At 42.0% G+C, this 23,546-nt stretch overlaps 1 protein-coding gene across 2 annotated transcripts in view; it reads right to left on the bottom strand.

The window, feature by feature from the left end:
- Positions 1–18,777, bottom strand: part of MLLT3 (MLLT3 super elongation complex subunit) — a 137,874-nt gene extending 119,097 nt beyond the window's left edge. For both annotated transcript variants that reach the window (XM_037373956.1, XM_037373958.1), the window contains exons 1-2: positions 18,488–18,777; positions 17,756–17,936 (exon numbers count right to left, since the gene is read on the bottom strand). In XM_037373956.1, coding sequence (XP_037229853.1) covers positions 17,756–17,936; positions 18,488–18,499 — 193 coding nt within the window. In that variant the 5' untranslated portion in view covers positions 18,500–18,777. The remainder of the gene's footprint in view (positions 1–17,755; positions 17,937–18,487) is intronic.
- Positions 18,778–23,546: the final 4,769 nt, after the last annotated feature.

Below are 23,546 nucleotides of genomic sequence, written 5' to 3'. Positions count from 1 at the left end.
TAAGCACTCATGCCATACAAAGTTCACAGAATCCAAATCCTCACCTGCTTGAATAACTGAATAATCCTACCCCACCAAGGACATTGTTGGAGAATGTGAGAAGGCCAAGAATTGAAACCCAAGCACTGCTTTGTCAGAGGGAAGATATTTACTAGCCAGGCCAAATCACAGATATTAGCAAGACAACTCAAGTCAGGAGGCAACATTCAACAAAACACCATAAACTGAGAAGAAATAGCTATGTCTTCAAAGCAGGCTTAGTTATTGAAAAAAACCCACAATCTATACAACAAGCTCAACTACAAATCTTAAAAGTGTTTCTTCCGTCTTCAACAGATGAATGTCAAAACGATGAAGTGAGAGCTGGAAACCAACTAAGGGTATAACCAGTCAGCCTAAAAGCCACTAAGAGTGAACAGCTTAAATCAATAGATCTAGAAGTATGAATTTAAGACAAATTCCACAGTTCAATCTTCTTCAGGTACCAAAAGACGAGATAGATGAGATATTAATGAAAAACCACTCTTTTTAGTGACAGGAGTGCCACTGGCAGCAGGAAGAACGACACTATTTCTTGAGAATAAAAATCTCCTTCTTTCTCACAGGGCAGGGCAGTAGTAGAGGTGCCAAACCTTGGTTCACACATTAAGTGAAGCCCAACAGCAAATACAAGTTTCATTGCTTGTGTAAATGATATTAACACTCCAACAAACATCAGTGCTTTCAAGAACCAGAAGGGATCGGGACAAGAAATAAGGTATGCCTAATCAGAAAATAGCTTGGATGTCAGCAGGCTCACCAACATCAACAAAAGGAAGAGTGCTAGAGTGGAAATTCTAGCCTCTGCTATGCTCAGCGTGGCATACTGATTCACTCATTCTCCAGGCCGCAAATTGCCATTAGTAATTTGGAGTGCTTCTTTTCACCACCTTGAGACGTGCTCTGCTCTGCTTACAGAGGCACAGGCTACTGCAAGCTAAACACTAACCCCCTTAACAGTCCTCACTTGGGTGGAACACTAACGCCTTGATGCCCCTGTAATTGTTAAATACAGGGATTTCATCAGTTAGGCAACTAGGTTTTTGTACTTAACAACTGACCTGCCATTCCACATCTGTTTAGACATGTAAGGAGACATGGTGACGGTTCTCTGACCTGTATTTGTGCTGATGCCAAGTCAAATCTCTGCAAATGCTTCTTTATTTAAGAAAAGATGGATCTTCCAGCCCTTGCTATCACTGCATGCCACTGAACAGTATCTCACAGAACACTTCTTCCTTACATCGCTCCTCTACACAGTGCACTGGAATAACCCCTCAAACATACTTACATGTTCAGAGTACTCTGTACAGCCAAGTGAAAGGCAAGGTAGATGCGATTAAGTTACTGTGACCAGATGCTTATCAACATAATGGAAAGCAAAACACCCTAAAACTCCTTTGTAGGGATCCAGTGCTTCCTAATCCCAGGTTTTCAAATAAGATTGCCAACACATTTCCAAAATAGCTTCTCCAGGCCGCTGAGAAAGTATTCTATTAGAGTTTCACGCCTGCACACTTAACGTTTCAGTCATAAATGGTACCTGGACAGTAATTTGGAGTAAGACTTCCAGAAGACAGCAAGGGCATCATGCATAGACTCACACAGAAAAAGAAGTATTTCCAGTTTTCCAGAAGTGAGGTCACTTGGACTATTTACTCATCCTGCTGCATAAGTTTGCATTAATTTTCCTTCGAGGTATTAGTAATTAAGTCCTTTTAATCTGGATATTTTGGACAATGTGATCTTGTACTAAAGGAACAATAATGTGCTATTTGACAGTGCAAGTGCAGTATTAAATATCCTTAGAGTAGACAGGGTCCGTGTTAACTTTGGCGTCAATAAAAAGCTTCCTAAACCTGTTTCTTTTGTTTCTGTAAGAAAATGCAGAAGCAATTTGTATTTACAGCTTAGTTCCTGCTTCCAAAATACCCCTTTAACTTTTCATTAGTTTTATGGTGATATAAATGGCACCAAAATTGTCAAATCAAAGCGCTTTTCTATGCTACCTATACAATAGGTCTGATTTCTGGCAAGCCATAAAACAATTATGGCTGAATTCCTGTAGCCCTGTTGATATCCTAGCTTGGCTGTAGGGCTTCAAAAGCCATCTTATGGCATGCTAAAATCTAATTTCCAGAAGACAGAGAGGAAATAAAAGCATTTCAATTCCCACAGATGTTCAAACACGACACACCAAAATCTTAGCACGGGGATGACCATGTTTGAAAGGAAGGTGGATTTAGCACAAACATGGAACAAGTAGATACAGCAACAGTTTAATCAACACTGCTTCACAGAAGGCAGAGATACAGGCAACTTCAGAAAAGCAGGGGAGGGAGCATACGACACCTGCCTCTGATCCCCCAATACTTACTGGCAAGTTGAGAAGCACATTCTCCGCTTAATTGTTCAGCGCTCTCCCCTTCTTGTATGGATAGCAAAGAAAGGGTGGGAAATAATCATAATAGTAAAAGGAAAGTGTGAAACTGCCTAAGCATGCAGAAGCGCAAGAGACAGTATCTTTTGCTTTAAGGGAACTGATATGCCAGCAAACAAATTACAAATACACTGAAAGTCACTATCACAGGTGCCTGGGGATTTATATAGCTACATTTATCTCTGTGGTATTATTTATAGTATGAAAGGGTCCTCACCTCATGTAAGCAGGGGAAGATAGCTCTTGCTGTACCAACGTGGTTTCTGATATCCATGATACAACTCGAGAGAGGCAAGGGGAGGACACTATAACCCCTTACAAATAACACACATGCTTATTGCCTCTTTAGTGACGGGGAATTTGAGAGGTGAAACTGAAAAAAAATTGAAGACTGATGACTGTATTTCTTTGTACGAAAGAAAACTCCCTGTCAGCCAAGGAAAACTATCATGCTAATATAATATGCAATGGTTGAAAGACACAAAAAAAATCCAAAACAACCTTTAAACTCGTTGCTCATTTCAAGTGCCGGTTGTGTTTTTGGTGGAAGGCTGAAGAAAATTTTGCCAGTAATTCCTACCATGAGCAGGCACACACAAATACACACAGTCAATATTAAATTAGAATCATGGACTCTCTATTCTAGAGTTACCCTATGTATAAACGATGTGCATGCCCGCATGTCCATTTTTTCTCTTCACAGAATGAACTCACATGCTCTAGAGGTGCCACATAAAATTAGCATTGTGATAAACAAGCCTGTAACTTTAAATCCTTCTTTTAGAACCAGGCAATCAACCTGGTGATCTCTAGCAAGGAAAAGAATCAGTCAAAATTTTTTTAAAAATTAGAGTAACCTTTAATCTAAGCCTTTTCCTGATTCACCCCCTCTTCCCATTCTTCGGTAGCACTTTTGAAGAAACATGTTTCTCATTATCATTTAAAATCTTGCACACTTTTTATGAAGTCCACTGTTCTTAACTTGACAAGGAAAAATTGAAAAAAAGACTTTTAATCCCATACCTGACCATGGCTGGAAGGCATTTTGTACTTATACTCTAGTCCTAATTTGCAGTTAAACATTGTGGCCCCAACACTGGCTTTGCAAAACTACTATACATACAGTTTAAAGACCAGTTATGCAAGATTAATGTACAGTACAACAGGCTGCAGAAAGTTATGAAAGAAAAAAAACCCTCTAGGGAGAGCAGGGAGAAGGAAAAAAGCCTTATCTTCAGTACCTGACTGCATGTTAGCCTTAACCACCCTTACGGGCTTCACTGTTTTTCATACAAAGATATAGATACCAGTTTTCGTTTATTGAATAGTTTCATTTTCAAATAAAGAATGTTCCAGAATTTTGCAGGAGTTTATATTAAGTTACTGAAGCCTCAAGGCAAACATACTGAGCTAATCATTGCTTTAGATTTCAAAATCTACTGTTAAAGTAAAAAAAAAAAGCTGGTTATACCTATAAAATTACAATACATACAAACACATTTACAAGCTACACGCTAGCTACATAGCTTAACTTAATATTTACATATCAAATATTTCATTAAAAATGCATTGAACAACCAGAGGTTACCTCAGATTTTAATCAAGAAATTACTGTTCTCTACACTTCAGGACAGACCACAAAGGAAGAAACAGAAAACAAAATGTGAAATTTTCCGTTGTCTGGACACACAACGGACAAATTCCCAGATTTAAGCTGCTAACAACAACAACAAAAAAAAAGCCCACCAAAACCATTTAAAATATTCCACCTGAAACATAGATAGATACTTTGGACTGTTCACTTAAAATGTCAATCTAGAATTGATTTATTTTATTAGTTTATTAGTATTTAAATTCCTGTAAATTGCAGTTCAGGCATTAAGACAGAAATGTAAGGAAATATCCCTGCAGACTAAGATCAGTAGACCAGTACAACTAAACTTTGTTAGCAACCTGAAAGACCTACAGTGGTTGTTTAACTTTGCCTTACTATATCAAAAAATTGAAGGAAGTCACCTAACGAGATCTGCTTCATAGAAACCAGTTCATTTCTATTAGTTTCCAGGCAATGGAAAGGTAATGAAAACAAATAATCAGTGTATTTGACAAAATTTACTTTGTCAATAATAACTTCTATTCTCATGTACACTCAGTGAAGACATTTAGTTTGTTTGGAAATAATTTTGTAAGTGAAAAATAAACTTTTCTGCTGTGGGATGAGTCAACATTGAACAATAAAGCTCAAAGCAAATACTAAAATAATTTATGACTACCATTTTAAGAACAGCCTTTGATGAAGTGCAACATCCAACAAAGACTTTCTGTTTTTCTAAAGCACAGGATTTCAAACACAGCAGGTTTGAGGTACATCACCTCAACTTAAAATGCTGGACAGCTACAGAATCCACACAGAAACAGTGTTCCATGTCTATGGAACAGTCAGTATTTGTAAAGTGTGAGTGTGTGCACATGCACCTACATGTTTTTGTTTGTTGGTGGTTTCTTAAGTTTTAGTCTCTTTGATGATTTGAAATGATTGGGTCTTTGCTCCTAGTGTTGTAACTGGATTCACACAGAACAATCTGCCCACCTGGGTCCAGCCTGAAGACCACAGGTCACTGCTGCTTCCCGGGAGTTAATCACCCCAGGACCAAAGCAGGTTCTACTTCAAGACACAGCACCATGAGAGCCTTTTTCAGTACCGCCTCTACGGCCTTAAGGATGGCCAGAGTGACTGGCAGCGCTGCCAGCCACTCACTGGAAGTGCAGTGCTTGCACAGCACAGCAGTGCCTGCGGAAGCAAACTGAGGCGTTGTACTGTTGGGGGGTACCTTACTCGATTTAGGTTCAAGGTTTGGTCTTGGGTATTTGCACAGGACTGCCAAGGCACCCAAACAACCTGGATGGAGTTGCTTCAAAGTAATTTACACAGGAATACCCTACAGCATTTTCGTCAGCTCTAAGTAGCTCCTTAAAAACAAAAAGTATCTAGGGAATATCATCGGAGAGGACAGTACTGAAGAGTAACAAAAGCCAATATCCTTATAGAAAGTATGCTAGGTAAATACAGAGTCTGGTTGAAGGCTACTATGCCCCCATGCTTTCATGGAGGAGACAGAAGAGGCTAAGACCACAAGATAGAGAACACATTTATGTGTTCCAGTTGCCTTTATATAAGCAAGAGAGTACACCAGTTCTCACACAAAGACCAATCTTAAATATTTACAGTCCAGTCAAACTTCCTAAAGTATCCCTAGCTTTTAGATAAGGACGGGCAATTGTATTACTGTATTGCTGTTTCTATTAACCTAACTGTAACGAATTACTGTGTAGGCTATCTGTTATGGGTAAATACTTCTTGATGAGAAGACATTAGAGCAATATTCTGCAGAGTTAGGCTCTAAAACTAGCTCAAATGAAAGGGACAAAAAAGCCCGCACCAAATTTAAGAAGTTGGATTTTATGTTCTGAGTATTTGCTAGATACAAACAGGAGCATTTACAATACTAACAGACTCACAGTAACCACACACTTCACAAACTAGTGACAGCCAGACAAAGAAGTAACAACTTCAGTGTCAAAAAGCTTTTAAGTCTTAATAGCGCAGGAATATATCACAGATGAGAGAAAACCTTTGCAGCTCAAAGAGGCATAACCTTAACAGTAGCTGCATCAAAACAGATGAGGAACTTTCACATATCAAAGAGGAATTCACAAGCAGTTTGAATCTAGTGTAGCACTACAAAGAAATTTAAGATTTTATTTAAACAAAAAGCTAGCAGAACGGTATGGTTACAAAATACACTTTTTGGTTTTTTTCCCCCCTCTCAGACCATATATATGTCCTTCCAGATACTACTCTCACCATAGATTCTGTCTTTATTCCGTGCTCACTATTTTTGAGATGACTGAAGATTACCTGGTTGGGGTTTATTTTTATTTTGTGCAAAGCCAGTTAACTACACAAGTACAACTGTACTTCCACCATCTGGCTAGCTACTAAATTTGGGAACAATTTGCATAAAATGCTTTCAGCAGTCAAGTCTTCAAATGCACCAAAACATTTCCACAGCCCTCCTCACCATTTCTTAAAAACTCCAGTGCAGATCTCATGTGTGTTTATCTGCTGGCAGCAGATATCCACCTCTGCCTCCCTGCCAGCCCATCCATCAGAGAGCAGGTTGCTGGATAATCTCTCACACATTGCCTGTGGCACACAGGAGCCAGTGTCTGAAGCCTGGTGTGAGTTCAGTCAGTGCTCAGCAAAACAAAGCCTCCAAGCCCTGGGAAAGCTCAGAACACGGCAAGCGAGTGCGTATTGGGTGCAGGTCCTCCATCCTGAGCAGTACCTCCAGTTTCTAAGCTGTCCCCTAATGAAAGACGGCAACTGGATATTGGCTGGAAAAGGCTGGGCATTGGATCTGGCTAAAAAAAAAAAAAAAACCAACTCTGTGCTTATTAGCATCTATTTATTACCCAAGTAGAAATTTACCTTGTCAGAGAGGCAAAACATACCAACATTGCCTCAAAATATAGCACAAGGACATGCTGTTCTTTCAAAAGTGAAACATCTTCATTTTTATACTTTTAGAAGTATTTAAAGAAATACTTTGGAATAGTTCCCAAAAATTTATTTTCATTTAGATCTTTTCATAAAAACAGATCTGAGATTGATTTCTGTCCCACTATATGACATACACATTCAGTATATTTCTCTTTCACACCAGTTTTATCTACCTTGCAGTAACATTAAATCATTTGAGTCATCAAGTGTGTCCAGAAATACTGTGTACCTCCACGTTGGGCAAGCAAAATAAGGAGGAAAAAAAAAAAGAAATTAAAGAAAAACTCCACAAAAAAAATCATCAGGCAGTATCCCAATTAAAAAAGCTACCTTTGAATGTTATGCCAGACCTGTGCATCTCTATGTTCAGAATACATAAAATTAAGTTCAATCCACCTCTCCTGCTTTTCAGTAAAGCATGACATTAGTGCTGTGACAACTTAAAAACAACCATCCTGTAAATGGTTCTACCAAGCGCTTCAATAAAATATTCACTCGGAATTTGCATTGTATAAGATGAAATAGGCAAATATTTTTTACTGTCATTTATAGAGCCTGGTGCTGGATCACAGAAGGAATTCAAATGTTATTTACCCATTTAATACTTCTCAATGAGAATTCCTCAAGAAAACTTCTGCCCTCCACTATCAGAAAGGCTGCTCTGACTAACAGCAAGTGTTTTTGGAAGTGCCCTTCTTCCCCCCCCCACACATGGAAAACACCACGGTTGCTCACCTCCAGGCTCACAGCATCAAGTAGTTTGTCTCAATTGAATCTCAGCACTATTCCTTTCTGGATCACTTGCCCTTTAAAATTAAATTAGCACATGAAAGGTAAAATAATGTCTTCCTACAAGTATACAAAGTCAGTCCTCTATTTCCCTTACAGTCCTACAGATGCAGAACACCTTGTCTGCCAACTGCTCTTTCAAGACTATGTTATGTTCACATTACTTCTATCTAGGACAAGCCACAAATGATAGTGTCTCATTGAGCCTGGTGGAGTTTTTTTATGTACCAAGCTTTAGAAAGGTAGGCACAAATAGTAAATTTAGACTTACTACAAACACTCAGTATCCTATATCCTATATCATCAGCAAAATCAATCCATCTCACATTTCTTGTTCAGCTATGCTTTTGTGTTGTTTGTTGTTGTTGTGTATAATAATGCAGTTTGCACTATAATCTCTGCCATCATAACCACCTAAAACCAGAAATACTATCTTGGTATTTGCCCTCACGAGCAAGCTTCCATATGAAAATACATATATCCTTACTGTATGCTTTTTTACACTAATATGGACAAGTTACTGGGACCATACAAAGGCAATTCATACGCAACAGCTGCTGAGAACAGATCTGAACATACTTAAAAAAAGAAAAAGATATTTGATCTATCATTTACTGATGTTACAGCTGCTGAGATCTCTGTTCCACAGCGTGCCACAAATTTTTAAAATCAAATGAATCCAGCACCACTGGCTTGTGCAGATGGCTCAAAGGAACAAAACTGAAGTCCTCAAAGAGAGCCCAACAAGCCAGAGCCAGTGCAGGAAACCCAGCATGGGATTAATGGCATACAGCCGGTAGCTGGCAAGCAAGGGAGACAGTTCAGCACAGATGCTCTGCCTAGGAGCACCATCACAAGGATAGTGATGAGAAACTCTCTGATGGCTGACTCTGCCTAGTGGTAACAGAATATTATCCACTAATATTAAGTAAATAGCTCTCCAGAAAGAAGTCAACAATTTTTTTAACAGGTACTGAACAACAGGTTTTATCTAGCAGCGTACATTTTCAAAATTTTCTACATTGCAAAAAATCTGTATTTTAGCTCTATCCTTTAATAGTAGACAGTATAACACATTAATTATAAATTAAATAGCCATACAGAGATTTAAGTCAGCATACAAAGGTTTCTAAATACCAGTCTGTTCTTCCTCCCCTTTATATACACTAGAAAGCATAGCAAAAAAGCCAACAGTCATACAAAACCCAAACATTTTTAACTAGAAGCTAAGTGTTTTTGTGACAAGAAACTAATTTTCACGCAAACACATAGAAGTGCTAGAATTTGACTGTTCCTTTGTTTTCATATTTGCCTACCAATCACTACCTGGAAGGAAAGAACAGAATGATGCCACTTAGTTTGAACTAAGTTCTGCTGGTTTAAAGTGCAGGCATCCATCATAAGTATCTCACAAAAATTAATGTAGTTGAACTGCAGCAGCCTACAGACTTCATTCAGATCAAACTTTTGCAATTAATCTGTGCTTTCCCACCTATCAAAAGCATTATCAGCAGGCTTTACAGGTTGCAGCGATCAAGTTGTCAATCTTTTCCACAGATTCTACTAGAACCAGGGACAGAATAACCCTCTCCAACGTCCCCTAAACCTGAATTTAAAAAACAAACAAAAAATCCCCAAACCCAACAACACACCAAAAAACAACCCTAACCATACTGCACTGCTCTGTTATGAGAACAGCCTTCACACCTTGAACTACACCATTTTCCAAGACTTTACAGTTTACTAATACAGCACTGAAGAATCTTAAACGTACTTTATCTCCAGTTGAGACTGTCTAACCTGTAACAGTAAACAATGTTGTTTAGAAATTTCTTACAAGGATAAAGACTGCACAGAATAGAGTAGTAATAATAAAAAGCAATCAAACAATCCAGCTGTTTTCATTTTCTCCAATAAATGCTAATAAATTTGACTGTCTACTGATTTAAACATTCTGAGGTATCTTCCCTCTCATCTTACTAAAGTGATAGAGCTGATCTTACACACAACAATCTGGTTTCCTGTACTTCAAGTGAGTTTTCTTCTACGGCTAGCCAAAAATCTTGCATATGATAGCCCTGAAACTACATTTCATTTCGTACCATCTAAAATCTAGAAGATTTCTAAGCACAGAGTATAATAATGTAGCTTTTAGATAGATGTAGCCCTAGCTTCTAAGAACTAAAAATACTGTATCAGCAATTAAATGCTATTTAAAGTAACTAATGTGAAATAAATAACCTGGCTTCTTTTTAAGAGTTAAGAAATTACAGTCAGAACTGACTGGCTGTTCAGACAAATCATCATTTACCCCTGCAGAAATATACTGGCAGAGGGAAGAAACCTAGCAGAAACTAGACATCCCATGCAGAAGAATGAAAAAAGCACACACTGAAGACAAACCACACAAATAAATCACATAAAAAAAAGTGCAGGTAAACTTTAAAATCTGTAAGTTCATGACACTGGAGGATGTAGCAGCATTGCTAGTCAGATGTCCTGTCACACTGAGGTACTTACAGACTGTACAGTCACGTACCTTGAGCAAGTGCTCTGCGCCCATTGTTACACTTCAGTCTGCATTTAATTTCATTTCAGTTGAATACAATGCAAGTCTTCGCAGACAGCAAATCATTGCTGATGAAGAGGGGTCATCAGATTTGTGTACTCGTAAACCAGATGTGTACTGCTGTCCTGATTTCAGCTGGGATAGAGTTAATTTCCCTCTGAGTAGCTGGTGCTGTGCTGTGTTTTGGATTTGGTGTGAGAACAATGTTGATGCCACATGGATGATTTTAGTTGTTCCTGGGTAATGTTTATACTAAGTTAAGGACTTTTCATTTTCTCAGGCCCTGCCAGCCAGAGGGCTGGAAGGGCACAAGAGACTGGGAGGGGACACAGCCAAGACAGCTGGCCCCAACCGACCAAATACTCCAAACCATGGAACACCACGTGCAGCATATAAATCTGGGAGGTGAGGTGAGAAGGAGGAAGGTGAGACATTTGGATTTATACCATTTGTCTTCCCAAGTAACCGCTGCACGTGATCTCCTGGAGATGGCTGAACACCTGCCTGCCCATGGGAAGTGGTGAATTAATTCCGTGCTTTGCTTGCGTGCGCAGCTTTTGCTTTACTTGTTAAACTGTCTTTATCTCAGCCCACAAGTTTTCTCAATTTTACCCTTCTGATCCTCTCGCCCATCCCACTGTGGGGGGCCAGTGAGCGAGTGGCTGTGTGAGGCTTAGTCAGTGGCTGGGGTTAAACCATGACAACTGCCCACTCTAGGAATCAAGTCCTTATTACACTGTACACTTCTAAATAAAGCATAAGCATTGGCATTGCATGTCATCGTTTTTAGACATGTACCAGGGAAGGGAAATTATTAGAAACACATCTTACTATACAGGCAGCATCTTACCAAAGCCACCACTTATTTACTGACGCCACTCATGTAAAAATGAAACTTGATAGCTTCTCTATATTCAACTCTTCTAACTCTCTTTGAAAAAGACAGCTGTGAGATGCCCTTGTGATTTGCACTGGGCTGAATTAGGTGTTTTGAAGTGCACTTTCTATGTACTCTCAAAGCTATTCAGCCTCTTGTTAAACTAGTAGCAACACAAAGCCCCAAGAGTTTCTGTTAAACAAATGAAATTACATTCGCTAGACATCAGGAGTTTCATTTGGCCATAGCTGAAATCCACCGAGAAGCAAATCCATTCCCAATAACAAAACAATTTTGCAACTGAAGTAGCAGCACCTGCCCTAAAAGCTGCAGTACCAAGCCTGTATCTGTAAGACCGATAGAAAAAGAAATTCCCACATGCCTATCATACCTAGAGGGTTAGGCTTAGGCAAAATGTAAAAGGGAGAAAAAAAAAATCTAAACAAACAAAACACCTTAGTTCTTACAGGTGTAGCTAAATATCCTACTAAAATATTCAACAGAAAACTGACTGCCTGTTTAGTGATCTTGACCATTGACCTGCACTAGTTGGTACAAAAGTAAAACTCAAAGTCATGGTAAGAACCTGCTTGTGGGTCCCTCCCACCACTCAATTTACTAAAATTAATAGTGAAGTCTCTCACTGACTTTAAATGGAGCAGGGAGAGACTTTTTTTTCCCCTTTACACTTAGTATTTAAAAGTCAGCAAAATAATAAAAAACCCTACCTAATCAAGAACATTGAGATAATATTGTACAGCCATGTTCTCCGAAATTTTACAAGACAATATACAAGCTACTAAAGGCAGAAATATTTGCAGTGTGGTCAAGACATTAATAAAATGGGGCTAGGAAAGGAAGGAAAGATTAAGGATCTTCTTTCACTTCTCTTCCACTAATGTGCCTCCTAACACAGCATTTGAAAGCAAATTTAAAATAATAAATAAACAAAAAAAACCACCACACAGTAACCAGGTAAGAACTGCATCATTCCTTCTAATTAAAGTTTGTTCTAAGACATTTCATTCTCATGGCCAGCATATTATCAATATTTTAGGGAGCTTCATGAAGCATTTTCACAGCCAAAATACAAATCACTAGAGATTATTTCAGAATATAGAATGAGATATGCTTTCACAAGAGGATTAAATTGTCACTACAAAAAATTGTCTAAATTTAAACATCCCTTTAAAGCAGCAGGCCAAACATCTCCACGGAGGAACCTAGCTACATCTGGAAGCTGCACCAATCTGATCATCACAAGTTAAGCAATTGATGCAATCAATTTAGTTCAGTTTTTGCATAATGAATCCAAATGCACAAAAGCAGAATTTGATTGGCATTTTTTCATTTCAAGGCAGCGTATAGGGCACAAAAAAGCCATGACTTTTTTTCCTAAATCAAGAAGTTTACCCTTTAAATAAAATTCTGCATACTATATTAGGGTTTATCTACAAATATGTTTTCCCAAGAAGAGCTTATAAGCAAACTGAAGGATGGTCTTAATGCTGTTTCTACTCTGCAACTGCTGTACACTGAGCACACCAGGAAGGGCACACCCCACACCACTGCTGACCTCCACACCACACTTCCCATGCCAAAATATTCTTACCTTGCCATGGCCCAAAATACCATGGCCTCTGGGACAAGGTTATCTTAAAAAACAAACAGTAAAAAAATGCCAGTGATAATGGGGACTGCATCTTTCAGAGTTTCTTCCTCCTTACTGGATTCCTACAACACAATGGATTCAGAAGAGATTTTGTGACTTTTCTAAGGAAGACTATTCAGAAATATCGCCTAGTTGAATTGTGGGAACAAAATGGGAAAAGCTTTCATATGAGAAAATAAAGAATGTGTTTACTAGGAAGAATTCATCGGCAGCTTTTACAGTAGCTAAGTCTATGTCAAAATGTTCTGGTCTACTGAAGTCTCATGCCGCACTAACACACAGCCTTAACAAAAACAACCAATACTGGAAATGTGGACTTCCTCAAAGAAAGTTACAGTTTGATCCATCCTATAGCAGAATAACGAGCAGTTCCACTTCCATCCTTTGCCATATCATTTTAAAACTTCAACCCAGGTGCAGTAAGCATTGTTCTCCTCAGCTCTGCGGAGGAAAGCAACACCTCCCACTTTTCAAATTACATTATTCCAGTGTCCAAATCACTATTTTCATATTTACTACATTAGCAAGGAAGTATTAGCCCATCCCTTTCTTAATAAGAAAAATGTAGTTTGTCAAAATGCACCACTGATCAATAGAAACTTAACTACTCACGCCATGCTAGCTCCAATGTAGTTTTTTGCATGTACTTAATAATGAGTCATTGAAACACAAGAGATTTATTTCCTTATTCAGCTGGAATACTGTAAGACTAATAATAATCAAAAATCAGCTCCTCTTTTGGAGGCAGTATCGCAGCAGATCAAAACTAATCATAACCTGATGACAAATCTTGTTCCACAGATATGCTTTAAAAATACTGCACTATTTTCTTCACATTGATAATGAAAGGCAAGCAACAAACACTTTGAAATAAAGCTAGAATCTTAGAAATTCTCCATGTCTTAACCAATTTGCACCAGCATCATAGAACAGACGAGACTTTCTAAACAGCCGTATTTCTGATTGCACGATGATTTTGGAGAGCATTTGTCTTGCAAACTCTATTCAAAACTGAGTCTGGCCATGAGTCTGCTTACTTTAATGTGACAAGCAGTCCTGTAGCCCCATAAAATTACTCATGGAAGTCAGATGGCAGGAGCAGCCTATTAAATGGGAGGAAGTACAGGGAACCAACCACTGTGAATGCCTGTATGCTCTACTGTGCAAAGATACACTGAAACACTCCATCACCATAAAGCAAACAGAAAACAATGAAACCGCTGCCAAGCTCAAGTTTTTAAGGTGAGGCCCAGTGAAAGATGAAGGAGGCTATTTCTTAGGTCACCTTATCTTTTCGACACCCCTGTTAGTCACCATCGCCTTCCCATCCTATCTATACACACAAACCAACCAACCTGCTCTGCTCTCCACCAAATGCTGTTCCTAGCTATGTTGCCATCTCTAAACCAATGCCAGCTTCAGGGTACAGGACCCTGCTTGCTCTGCAGCAATTATTAGTAGAGCAAACACTTGGACACACCTTTGCAAACTCACCACCAACCTCCAGTACTAATTACCAGAATCCCTACTATAGCCAGAACAGATAAGCAAAGCCAGAATTGTAGCCAGCAGTTTATCGAGCTATTCTCATAAACTTGCAAAATGAATGTGCCAAAAATAACTAGTCTCCCTTGTCCCCCTTGACGTTTGGCATGACTATGCCCCTAATAAAAAGTGATCTATCAACAGAAACACATTATGAGCTAATAACAATCACGGTAGCCTATTCATTCGTTATTTTCAAACTGATCATGAGCTCTATAAATAGACTTAATGAATTGAACTTTTCCTAGCAAGCATTTTTACAGCAGCCATTCACAGCATGAATCTAGAGACAAAAAAAAAAAAAAAAAAAAAAAATCACTTACCAGAGAACTAAGTGTTATTATGGCTAGTCAGTATATTAGTACTTGTTCTTGATTAATATTGTACACCTACCTCAGCTTGCTAAACCCATGGCCCAGAATTAGTTTGAGAACTTACAAAGTATCTCCAATAAAGTATGCAACTTCAGAAGAAGTGATGGAAAACAAGGTAGTTTGACCAACTACAAGCAAGCATATCATTCTTATTAAATATGCAACACTTAAGACAGCACCCTGATGGCCATCTGAAGTCAAACTATAAGCACTGATTTACAGAGCGCATTTACTTTTGTCAAAAAAATTAAGTGTATTTGTAAATTAGAAAGACAAACAAAATGTTTCCATTTATAAGGCACAGATCACCACCACTCTCCTGAACACTTTTGAATCACAGAAAGAAGTGCTAGGTAATTGATACATGGATTGCTCTTGGCAGCATAATGCTCATCTCTCCCACGGTGTCTTCAGGGGCCTGCATTTCCTCACCATCTATTTTTCCTTCATTGCTGTAGTTTTAGAAGGCTAAGCAAAGCCCAGAAGTGAATGGGGTGCTCGCCATCTGAGCTTACACTCTGCAAGATGGGAGTGGCTGCAGCGCTCTCCCATAGTCCAAGTCATGGGCAATCACAGTGTGACAAGTCCCTCCCAGGCTACATAAGCTGGCATGTTTCCCAGCAGTTGCCACATCATGAAAATGGTGCATGCGAATAAAACCCCAAACTAAACACTTTAAAACAATGGCATAAATGACTCCATAACTAAACTCAGCAGCTGGAGACAAAGCACTCCCAGTGGCAAACCGTGCATCTCTCACTTGCAAAAGTCCTAAATTAGCAAGCTCCACATCACACCTAGCAACCGACCTCCAAGTCTGGGCTGCACAGCCATGTCCCCCGAGGCCAGACAGCAATAAATAAATAAAGTATGGATAATAAAAGCATCACAAACACCCCCTGTGCAGACAGAGCTTCAAAGTATTAAATGTAGTTTCTACCACTGATTTCAATAGATCATCTAATTCACTGAATATGCATAATGCTATCTCACCTATTTAGGCTACTCAGATGTGTTCTCAGGAGTTTCTCTGCCAAACTATTTGAAATTACTTCAAGTTATGTTTTTTCTGTACAAGAAATAGAAGAAAACAGGAAGAAGACTCCACAGCACAATCTGGGCAATTTAATTCATCAGAAATACTGCAGTATTATATGTGATCCACTGAAAACCCTTTGTGCAATACTGCACTGGTTTACAGTAGATCTAAAAATTGATACTCTGATAGTAAAAGGGAATTAATAACTTATACTTCAGAAGATAATCTTAGCAGCTAAAATACTGCAATTCTTACACTTCATTGCTTAAGGGAAGGAAAATATTCTAGAAGAAACAATATTTGATGTAAAAAAAAGTCACAGCTTGGTATCTTCAAACTGAGGAAAACTAAATCAAAATACGTTTTTACCTTACCACAAAAAAAAAAAAATTCTCAACACAAAGATTTCCTGTCTTTTGCTCCCTGAACATTCAATTTTTCTCCACTAGCTCTAAGCAGACAGGATTTATGATGATATTGTTTTAAGGAACTGCAGGAGTTCTAGATACCAATAAAAATTACAGATCAAATGAAAGATAACTACTAACCATTGTGTCTGCATAGACAAATAAACCTGCTCACTTCTTATATTTGTACTGTTACCCCTACTAATCCAACTACAATAACCAGGACAGTAAGGGCTCAGAAATCAGAAATGAAAACAAAAGGCTTCTTATACCTCTCCCCCCACAACTTACATGCATACGCACGCACCACACACACCTCAAGAATTTTTCATGTACTCAGGCAGGGGTGAAGCCGTGACGATGAACTACAGAACAAAGCAGAAAGCAAAGCTCTGGGGGGGTCCAAATGCAAGTACCACAACTGGGGCAGGAACACGTTTTCAGGCAGATACTTAGTACATCGAGAGAAAACAACACTAGCCAGAAGAAAGCAACATGTGAGCAAAAACCTTCGGTGGAGACCTATCCTGAGAGATAAGTCAGCCCCATGCCACTGTCCTTGTTCCAGCTGCGACAGAGTTAATTTTCTTCTCTGTAGCTGGTACAACGCTGTGTTTCAGATTCAGCAGGAGGACACAGCAATTAAACCATCAGCATAAGTACTGATTACTCTAAACGAAGAACTTTTCAGTCTTCCCTGCTCTGCCAGTGAGCAGGTGCACAAGAAGCTGCAACAGAGCAGAGCCAGGACAGCTAACCCGAACTAGCCACAGGGAGATTCCACACCACAGAACACCATGCCCGATACAGAAACTGGGCACAGTTGGCCGGGGCTGCCTATCGCTGCTGGGGGACTGATGGCATCAGTAAGCAGGTCATGAGCAGTTGCACTGTATGCCACTTGGGTTTTTTTCCCTCTGGGTTTTATTTCTCTCTCTTTTTCATTACAACTGTTACTATAATATTTTATTTCATTTATTGAATTGTTCTTAGCTGCACCCATGAGTTTTACTTTCTTCCCCAATTCTCCTCCCTGCGGGGGGGCTGCAAGCAAGCGACTGCGTGCTACTTAGCTGCCGGCTGGGGTTAAACCGCGACAGCCACCGACAAGTTAAGAGACCGGGAGGAGCCGGGACCCAGACCCGAGTGGAGACCCCCGAGGGAGCAAGTGCGGGAGCGCGGAGGCGGCAGAAACGAGACCGGAGCCCACCGCGACACCGGGCAGCCCCAAGGGGGGCGGGAAAAGGGCCGCCGGCAGCCCATCACCTCAGCGACGGCCGCTTTTGTTCTGCGCGAAGACCGGCACGGCGCTGTCAGCCGTGCCCGCCCCGAGGCGGCCGGGAAGCGCTCGCCTGGAGGGAGCCGCCGCTACCGGCAGCGCGGCGCCGGCGGGGCAGGACGCCGGCGGCGGCGGGGTGGCCCGCGGCGGGCCCTACCTACCTCTTTTAGGCCTGGGGAAGCTCTCGTGCAGGTGAAAGATGACTTTCTCCACAAAGTGCTGAATGTTGCTGTGCTCGGGTCCTCTGACGAACACCATCCAGTCGTGGGTGAAGCCCTCCACGGTGGGTTTCTTCCTGACCTGGGCTCGGTGTCCCAGCTCCAGCTTCACCTGGACGGCGCCCTGAGGGGGGAGAGGCGGGGAGCGCCGGTGAGCGCCCGAGGCAGCGCGGCCGGGCGGGCAGCCGAGGGGGACCGGCCTCATCGCAGGCGGAGGAGGGACACAAGGGACACAACGGCACCGCACACCCGGCAAGGCACAAAACCAAAAAGGCTTCACCGCAACCCTGCAGCAGAAAGCCGGACCCGCAGGCGAGGGCGTAAGGAGCTCTCGCTGCCGCCCGGGAGGACGCGGGAAGGCGCGGCCACCGGCCCGCGGTGCCGTCCTGCGGGCGCGGGCAGCCGGCGGCCGCTGTCAGCACCGTCCTCCCTTCCCGGCGCCTCCGCGCTCGGTGTCCCCGGTGCGGCGGCAGGAAAGCGGCTCAGGCGACACCCGCCGCCTCGCTGCGGGTGCGTGCGTGCTCCGTGCCGATGCCGGAAGCGGCGGGGAGGTAGCGGGAGGCAGGGAATGCCGCAGGCGAAGACAAATCCCCCGTCACGCCAACCCCTTCCCGGCGGCGAGCACCGGCGGCGCCGGGCAGCGCGGGGGGCTTGGGGCGGGAGGGCAGTACTCACCGAGCTGGCCATGCCTGGGGCGCCGGTTCTGCTGGGGCGCTCGCTCCGGTCCGTCGCCCCCACCCGCAGCGCTAATTCATGAAGACGTGGAGACGACGACGGGCGTGCAGAGAAGCGGCGGGCGGCCGGCGTACATCATCTGCCTCGCTGCTCCCGCTGGATGGCTGGCTGGCTGGCTGGCTGGCTGGCTGACTCGCTGGCTGCCTTGCCTCGCACCACACCGAGCCCGCAGCACCCTCGGCCTCAGCGCTCTCGCCAGCCCCGCCGCCTGGGCGAGTGCCCGCCGCGCATGCGCACCGCCCGCCCGATTGACACCGAGACACAGACATAACAGTGTGCGGAGGGGGGCGGGCACCAGGGCGGCTTGGGCAGCCAATGGCGCTCGGCGGCGCGGCCGCGAGCCCCTCCGCCCAGCCCCGCCCCTCCCCGGCAGCCCTTACAGTAACAGGTTGGGGGGGGGCTGGCAGCGGGGGGGTGCTCGGGGCGGCCCGCGGCGGCGGCGCCGAGCCGTGCACGGGGGTTGGCGGCGCCGTGCCGAAGCGGGAAAGCAGGCTGAGCAAGAACAGCTGCGAGCGAAACGGGCCGGCGCGCGGTGGGGCTGCCTCCCACCCCGCCTCTCCTCACGCCAAGGGCCGCGGCGCCGTGCCCCGCTCCCCTGGCGGAGCCGCTCAGGCAGCGGGCGCGGCGGTCTGGATCCGCCGTTACGAGCGGCGAGAGCCGGTAGCGCCTCACGGCAGCGCGCGGAGTGCCCGCCCGCCGCCCTCCGCCGAGCCTGCAGGAGGCCCCCGGACAAAAGTAAGTGAAAGGAGTCCCTGTGCCCAAGGCACGCTGAGGAGGGGCGGCCTCCCCAAACCGCGGCTTCTGTCCCGCGCACCGAAACAAGCAGACGTTTCTGAAGAGCTCCCAATAAATCCTCTTGCAAAACAAAGGGAGGAAGACAGGAAGGGAATGCCCTAATTGCACGGGTAGGACAGGTGATGGTGGCCAGCAGGTGGGAAATGACAGCCGGGATCATTTAACACGTATTTGTAGCACCGACTGCTACTTCTAACATTAATAGGCCGATACTCTCTTGAAAAAAAACAAATACTAGCTCAACAATTTCCATATCCCTTCCATACTGTAAGAGATAACATGCTGATTCACGCCACAGGAATATGCTGGTGAGGAGCAGCAAGTGATTTACTAGGAATGACTAAATCACAGTACTGATGCTTGTGAGGTATTTTCCGACAAACATAAAATCGTCCAAAATTGTCTATATTAAAATTTTGCCACACCGAAAACCGACTCTTGTCTGTTTGATAATTACATTTTTGCTAATTTTCTGGTGGCAGTTAAAACTCACTGATCCCACAGCCAACGCAGCCATCCTTCCCAGCAGATGCACGCGTACACACTGACACGCGCCCCTCGGGCGGCCCAGATTTCGCCGAGAGATGGCGCGCGGCGTCCTTGCGCTAATGTCCTCATTTGACCTCTCCGCATCCCCATCCTCTTGTCTTTTCGCTTCGGAATGAGAAACGCACATTATCGAAATTCTAGCATAATTTAATACTTCCTTCAAAGGTGCTGAGCTGTATCTTATTTTTTCCCAAAGACGGTGTAAGTATCAGTAATAACACCTCAAAAGGGTGAATACCATTTGTAAAAATTGCACAAGTCATAATGCAGATCAAATAGTTCACATATCTTCAACTAATCTTGCATTGAGCTAGCCAGCAAGCCAGCTGGCATAAGAACTCCTGCTCAGCCCATAAACATCAAAGCTGATTCTGGTAATTTTAAAACTTTGTACGTGCAAGATAAGTAGAAAAAGATACTGACACTATTTACTAGGCTAAGGATTATGCATATGAGTGAGGACAGCAAGGTTGGACCACTACTGCACTTAATGCAGTGGACTTCCAGGTGTCGGGGCCCAGCTGAGCTGAGCTGCTCTTCTCGAGTGTTAAGTCACTTAAGAGACTTGTAAGGACCAAGAATAGACCATCTAGAGCTTTTAACTGTCTAAATCATGCTAGTTTCATTGGAAATCATGACTCTTAAGCATTTTTGAGTCAATGAGAGATTTTGATGTTCAGAAAACACTAGAAGTACTCAAATGCAAAAATAAAAGCATCGATCTAAGTTGGAATATTTCTACTTCTTGTCCACCTCCTTCCAGCTTTTTTTCTTCTGCAAAGATTTGAATTAGTCTTACTAAGTTTGTTCTGGAGATCATTATTACTTGATATCATTTTAAACCTCTGCCCTTTTAAATTTATTTCTCCCTCTGTATAACCACACAAATGATTCATAGCTATAGCTAGACAGAAGTCACAGTGGGCGTGATCCTGAATGATCACTTGCTGGGTTACAGGGTAGAGGTGGAAGCAGGTCTGCAAAGATGATTACTATCTTGCAGGGTAAGAGCCATGATGACATTTTTATACAAGATATACTTGTACATAGATTTATTTATTGATATGCCCTGCTGCCCTAGTTTCAGCTGGGATAGAGTTAATTTTCTTCTTAGTAGTTAGTACAGTGCTGTGTTTTGGCTATGATGTGAGAACAATATTGATGGCACATGGATGTTTTTAGTTGTTGCTGGGTGATGTTTATACTAAATCAAGGACTTTTCAGTTCCTTGGGCCCTGCCAGCCAGAGGGCGGGGGGGTGGGGGGCACAGAAAATTGGGAGGGGAGACAGCCATGACAGGTGACCCAAGCTAGCTAAAGAGATATTCCATACCATATGACGTCATGCTGAGTATATAAACTGGGGGAAGAAAAAGGAAGGGGGAGACATTTGGTATTATGGCGTCTGTCTTCCCAAGTAACTGTTACGCGTGATGCAGCCCTGCTGTCCTGGGGATGGCCGAACACCTGCCTGCCCATGGGAAATGGTGAATGAATTCCTTGCTTTGCTTTGCTTGTGTGCACAGCTTTTGCTTTGCCCTTTTTTCCTCACCTTTCCATTTTGTTATTATTATTATTGTTATTATTATTGTTATTGTTATTATTATTGTCCTTACCTCTTTATTCTGTTTAAATTATTAAATTGTTCTTATCTCAACTCTTGACTTTTTATATTCCTTTCCAATTCTCTTCCCCATCCCTCTGAGTGAGGGGGAGTGAGCAACTGGCTGCGGTGGTGCTTGGTTGCCGGCTGGGGTTAAACCACAACACCTGCTTTTCTCAGAAGGCTGTAAAGATATGATTTAATTTCTTTCTTTCCTCCTGATATACTAATTTCTGAGAAAGGAAGGGTTCTTTTAGGCCTGGCACCACCAAATGTATGTACTGCAAAAGAGAACAAATCAGATGAGTGAGAAAATAATTGTCTTTTGTCTCCACAAAGTGTGTGCCTCTGTGTTCCTGCTGGCTTTTATGCTGAAGTCAAGAAACCAATGTCCCTTCTGAACCTTTGGAGATTTGTCCTGAAAGCCACAAGGCTATAATCTCTTTGATGATTGTCCTGTTACTTTATGGTATCTTTGGCATCATTTTTGTTTTACCAGAATTAGAGTGTAGATAAGCAGAACAGCTTTTATACTCAGGCTACTTCAAAAGAGAAGTTTTGGTAACAGCGTAGTCAAATAGAGTACGTCTTAGGTTTTTAATAGTAGCTCTAATACAGCTGGTGACATCCGAAGCCATTTAGCAAGACAGAAGCTGTCCAAAAGGTAAAGTCTCTACTACACTGTAGGATTATGGTTGCTGGATTTTTAATTTTCACTGATAGAGGAAACAGGAAATAAGAGTGAAAAAAAAGTCTTCCACTGAAGGAAGGTATTTTTTCTTCAGTATGTGTCACAGTTGAGAATAAGATGAAATAAGGTTGTCAGCAAGCAGAAAATTCATTTATTCTTAACAGATACCATTGAGACAATTCTGTTTCCCAGAATCCCTTAAATGGCTGAGTTTTCTGGCATAGACTCACACTCCATACTCATCTCCCTAACCTAGGATTCTACAGGAAGAAATGGAACTGGGTAGTCCTCTGGAGTCTTTCAGTGCTGATTTTTATTTCTTATGTATGTGGACAAAAATATTTTCCTCTTGACTTGGAACAGAACTGAATCAATATAAGCTGCTTTCCTATGTTGCACATCAGTGTAACAGGGTAAATGCTTCTATTACCTAATTTTTTCATTCTAATAGTCTTCTTAACAACTTAACTGAGACCACTCAGTTGAGTAATAATTACTTAAAAACATCTGCAGATTCAGGCTCAAATTTGGAAAAGAGAGTTTTTTAATATATGTCAGTTGTGAAACAATGTTGATTATTAAACAAAAAAAATATTAAAATACCACTTGTATTCAGGCTGAAGGGGTTGTGATGCAATTACAGCCATTTTAAAATTACCAGTTTCACAAACTGTAAATACAATCTTTGGCTGACAGGAGCAGAATCAAAGAACAATCTTAAGCTGGTTAAGTGACAAACTGTTGCAACTATTTCCTTCATTTTGGATTAACAGTTAAACATTCTTTGATCTCATTACAGCAGATGGCTGCAATTATGTGCATATGAAAGTGCAAAGACCCTGGCTTAAAGAACTACAAAGTTATAAATGTGAAGGCAATTTTCTAGTAATACTATCCAGTACTGCTAAAACAGCATTTACAATAGAATAATTATACAGTTGCTGGAAAATAAGAGACATTTGAGTCATGCTCATTAATGTATTTAACTACCTAAAGGTTTATGTAATCAGCTCCTGCGATGCTGAAAACACTTGCACATTTTGTGTCTGCTGAAATAACTGATGTAGCTGTAGGCTTCCCAGCAGGCACTAGTTCCTATGTTCAGACACGTTCAGACATACCTACGTCATAGAATCATAGAATCATTTAGGTTGGAAAAGACCTTTAAGATCATTGAAGCAACTGTAAACCCAGCACTGCCAAGTCCACCACTAAACCATGTCCCCAAGTGCCACATCTACAAGTCTTAAGTATCTCCAGGAATGGTCCCTCTACCACTTCCCTGGGCAATCTGTTCCAGGGCTTGTCAACCCTTTCAGTCAAGACATTTTTCATCACATCCAACCTAAACCTCCCCTGGCG

Source organism: Falco rusticolus, chromosome Z (assembly GCF_015220075.1).
Source record: "Falco rusticolus isolate bFalRus1 chromosome Z, bFalRus1.pri, whole genome shotgun sequence".
Lineage (NCBI taxonomy): Eukaryota > Metazoa > Chordata > Aves > Falconiformes > Falconidae > Falco > Falco rusticolus.
Note: the sequence above shows the minus strand (reverse complement) of the source record. Positions and strands in the feature narration are given on the sequence as shown.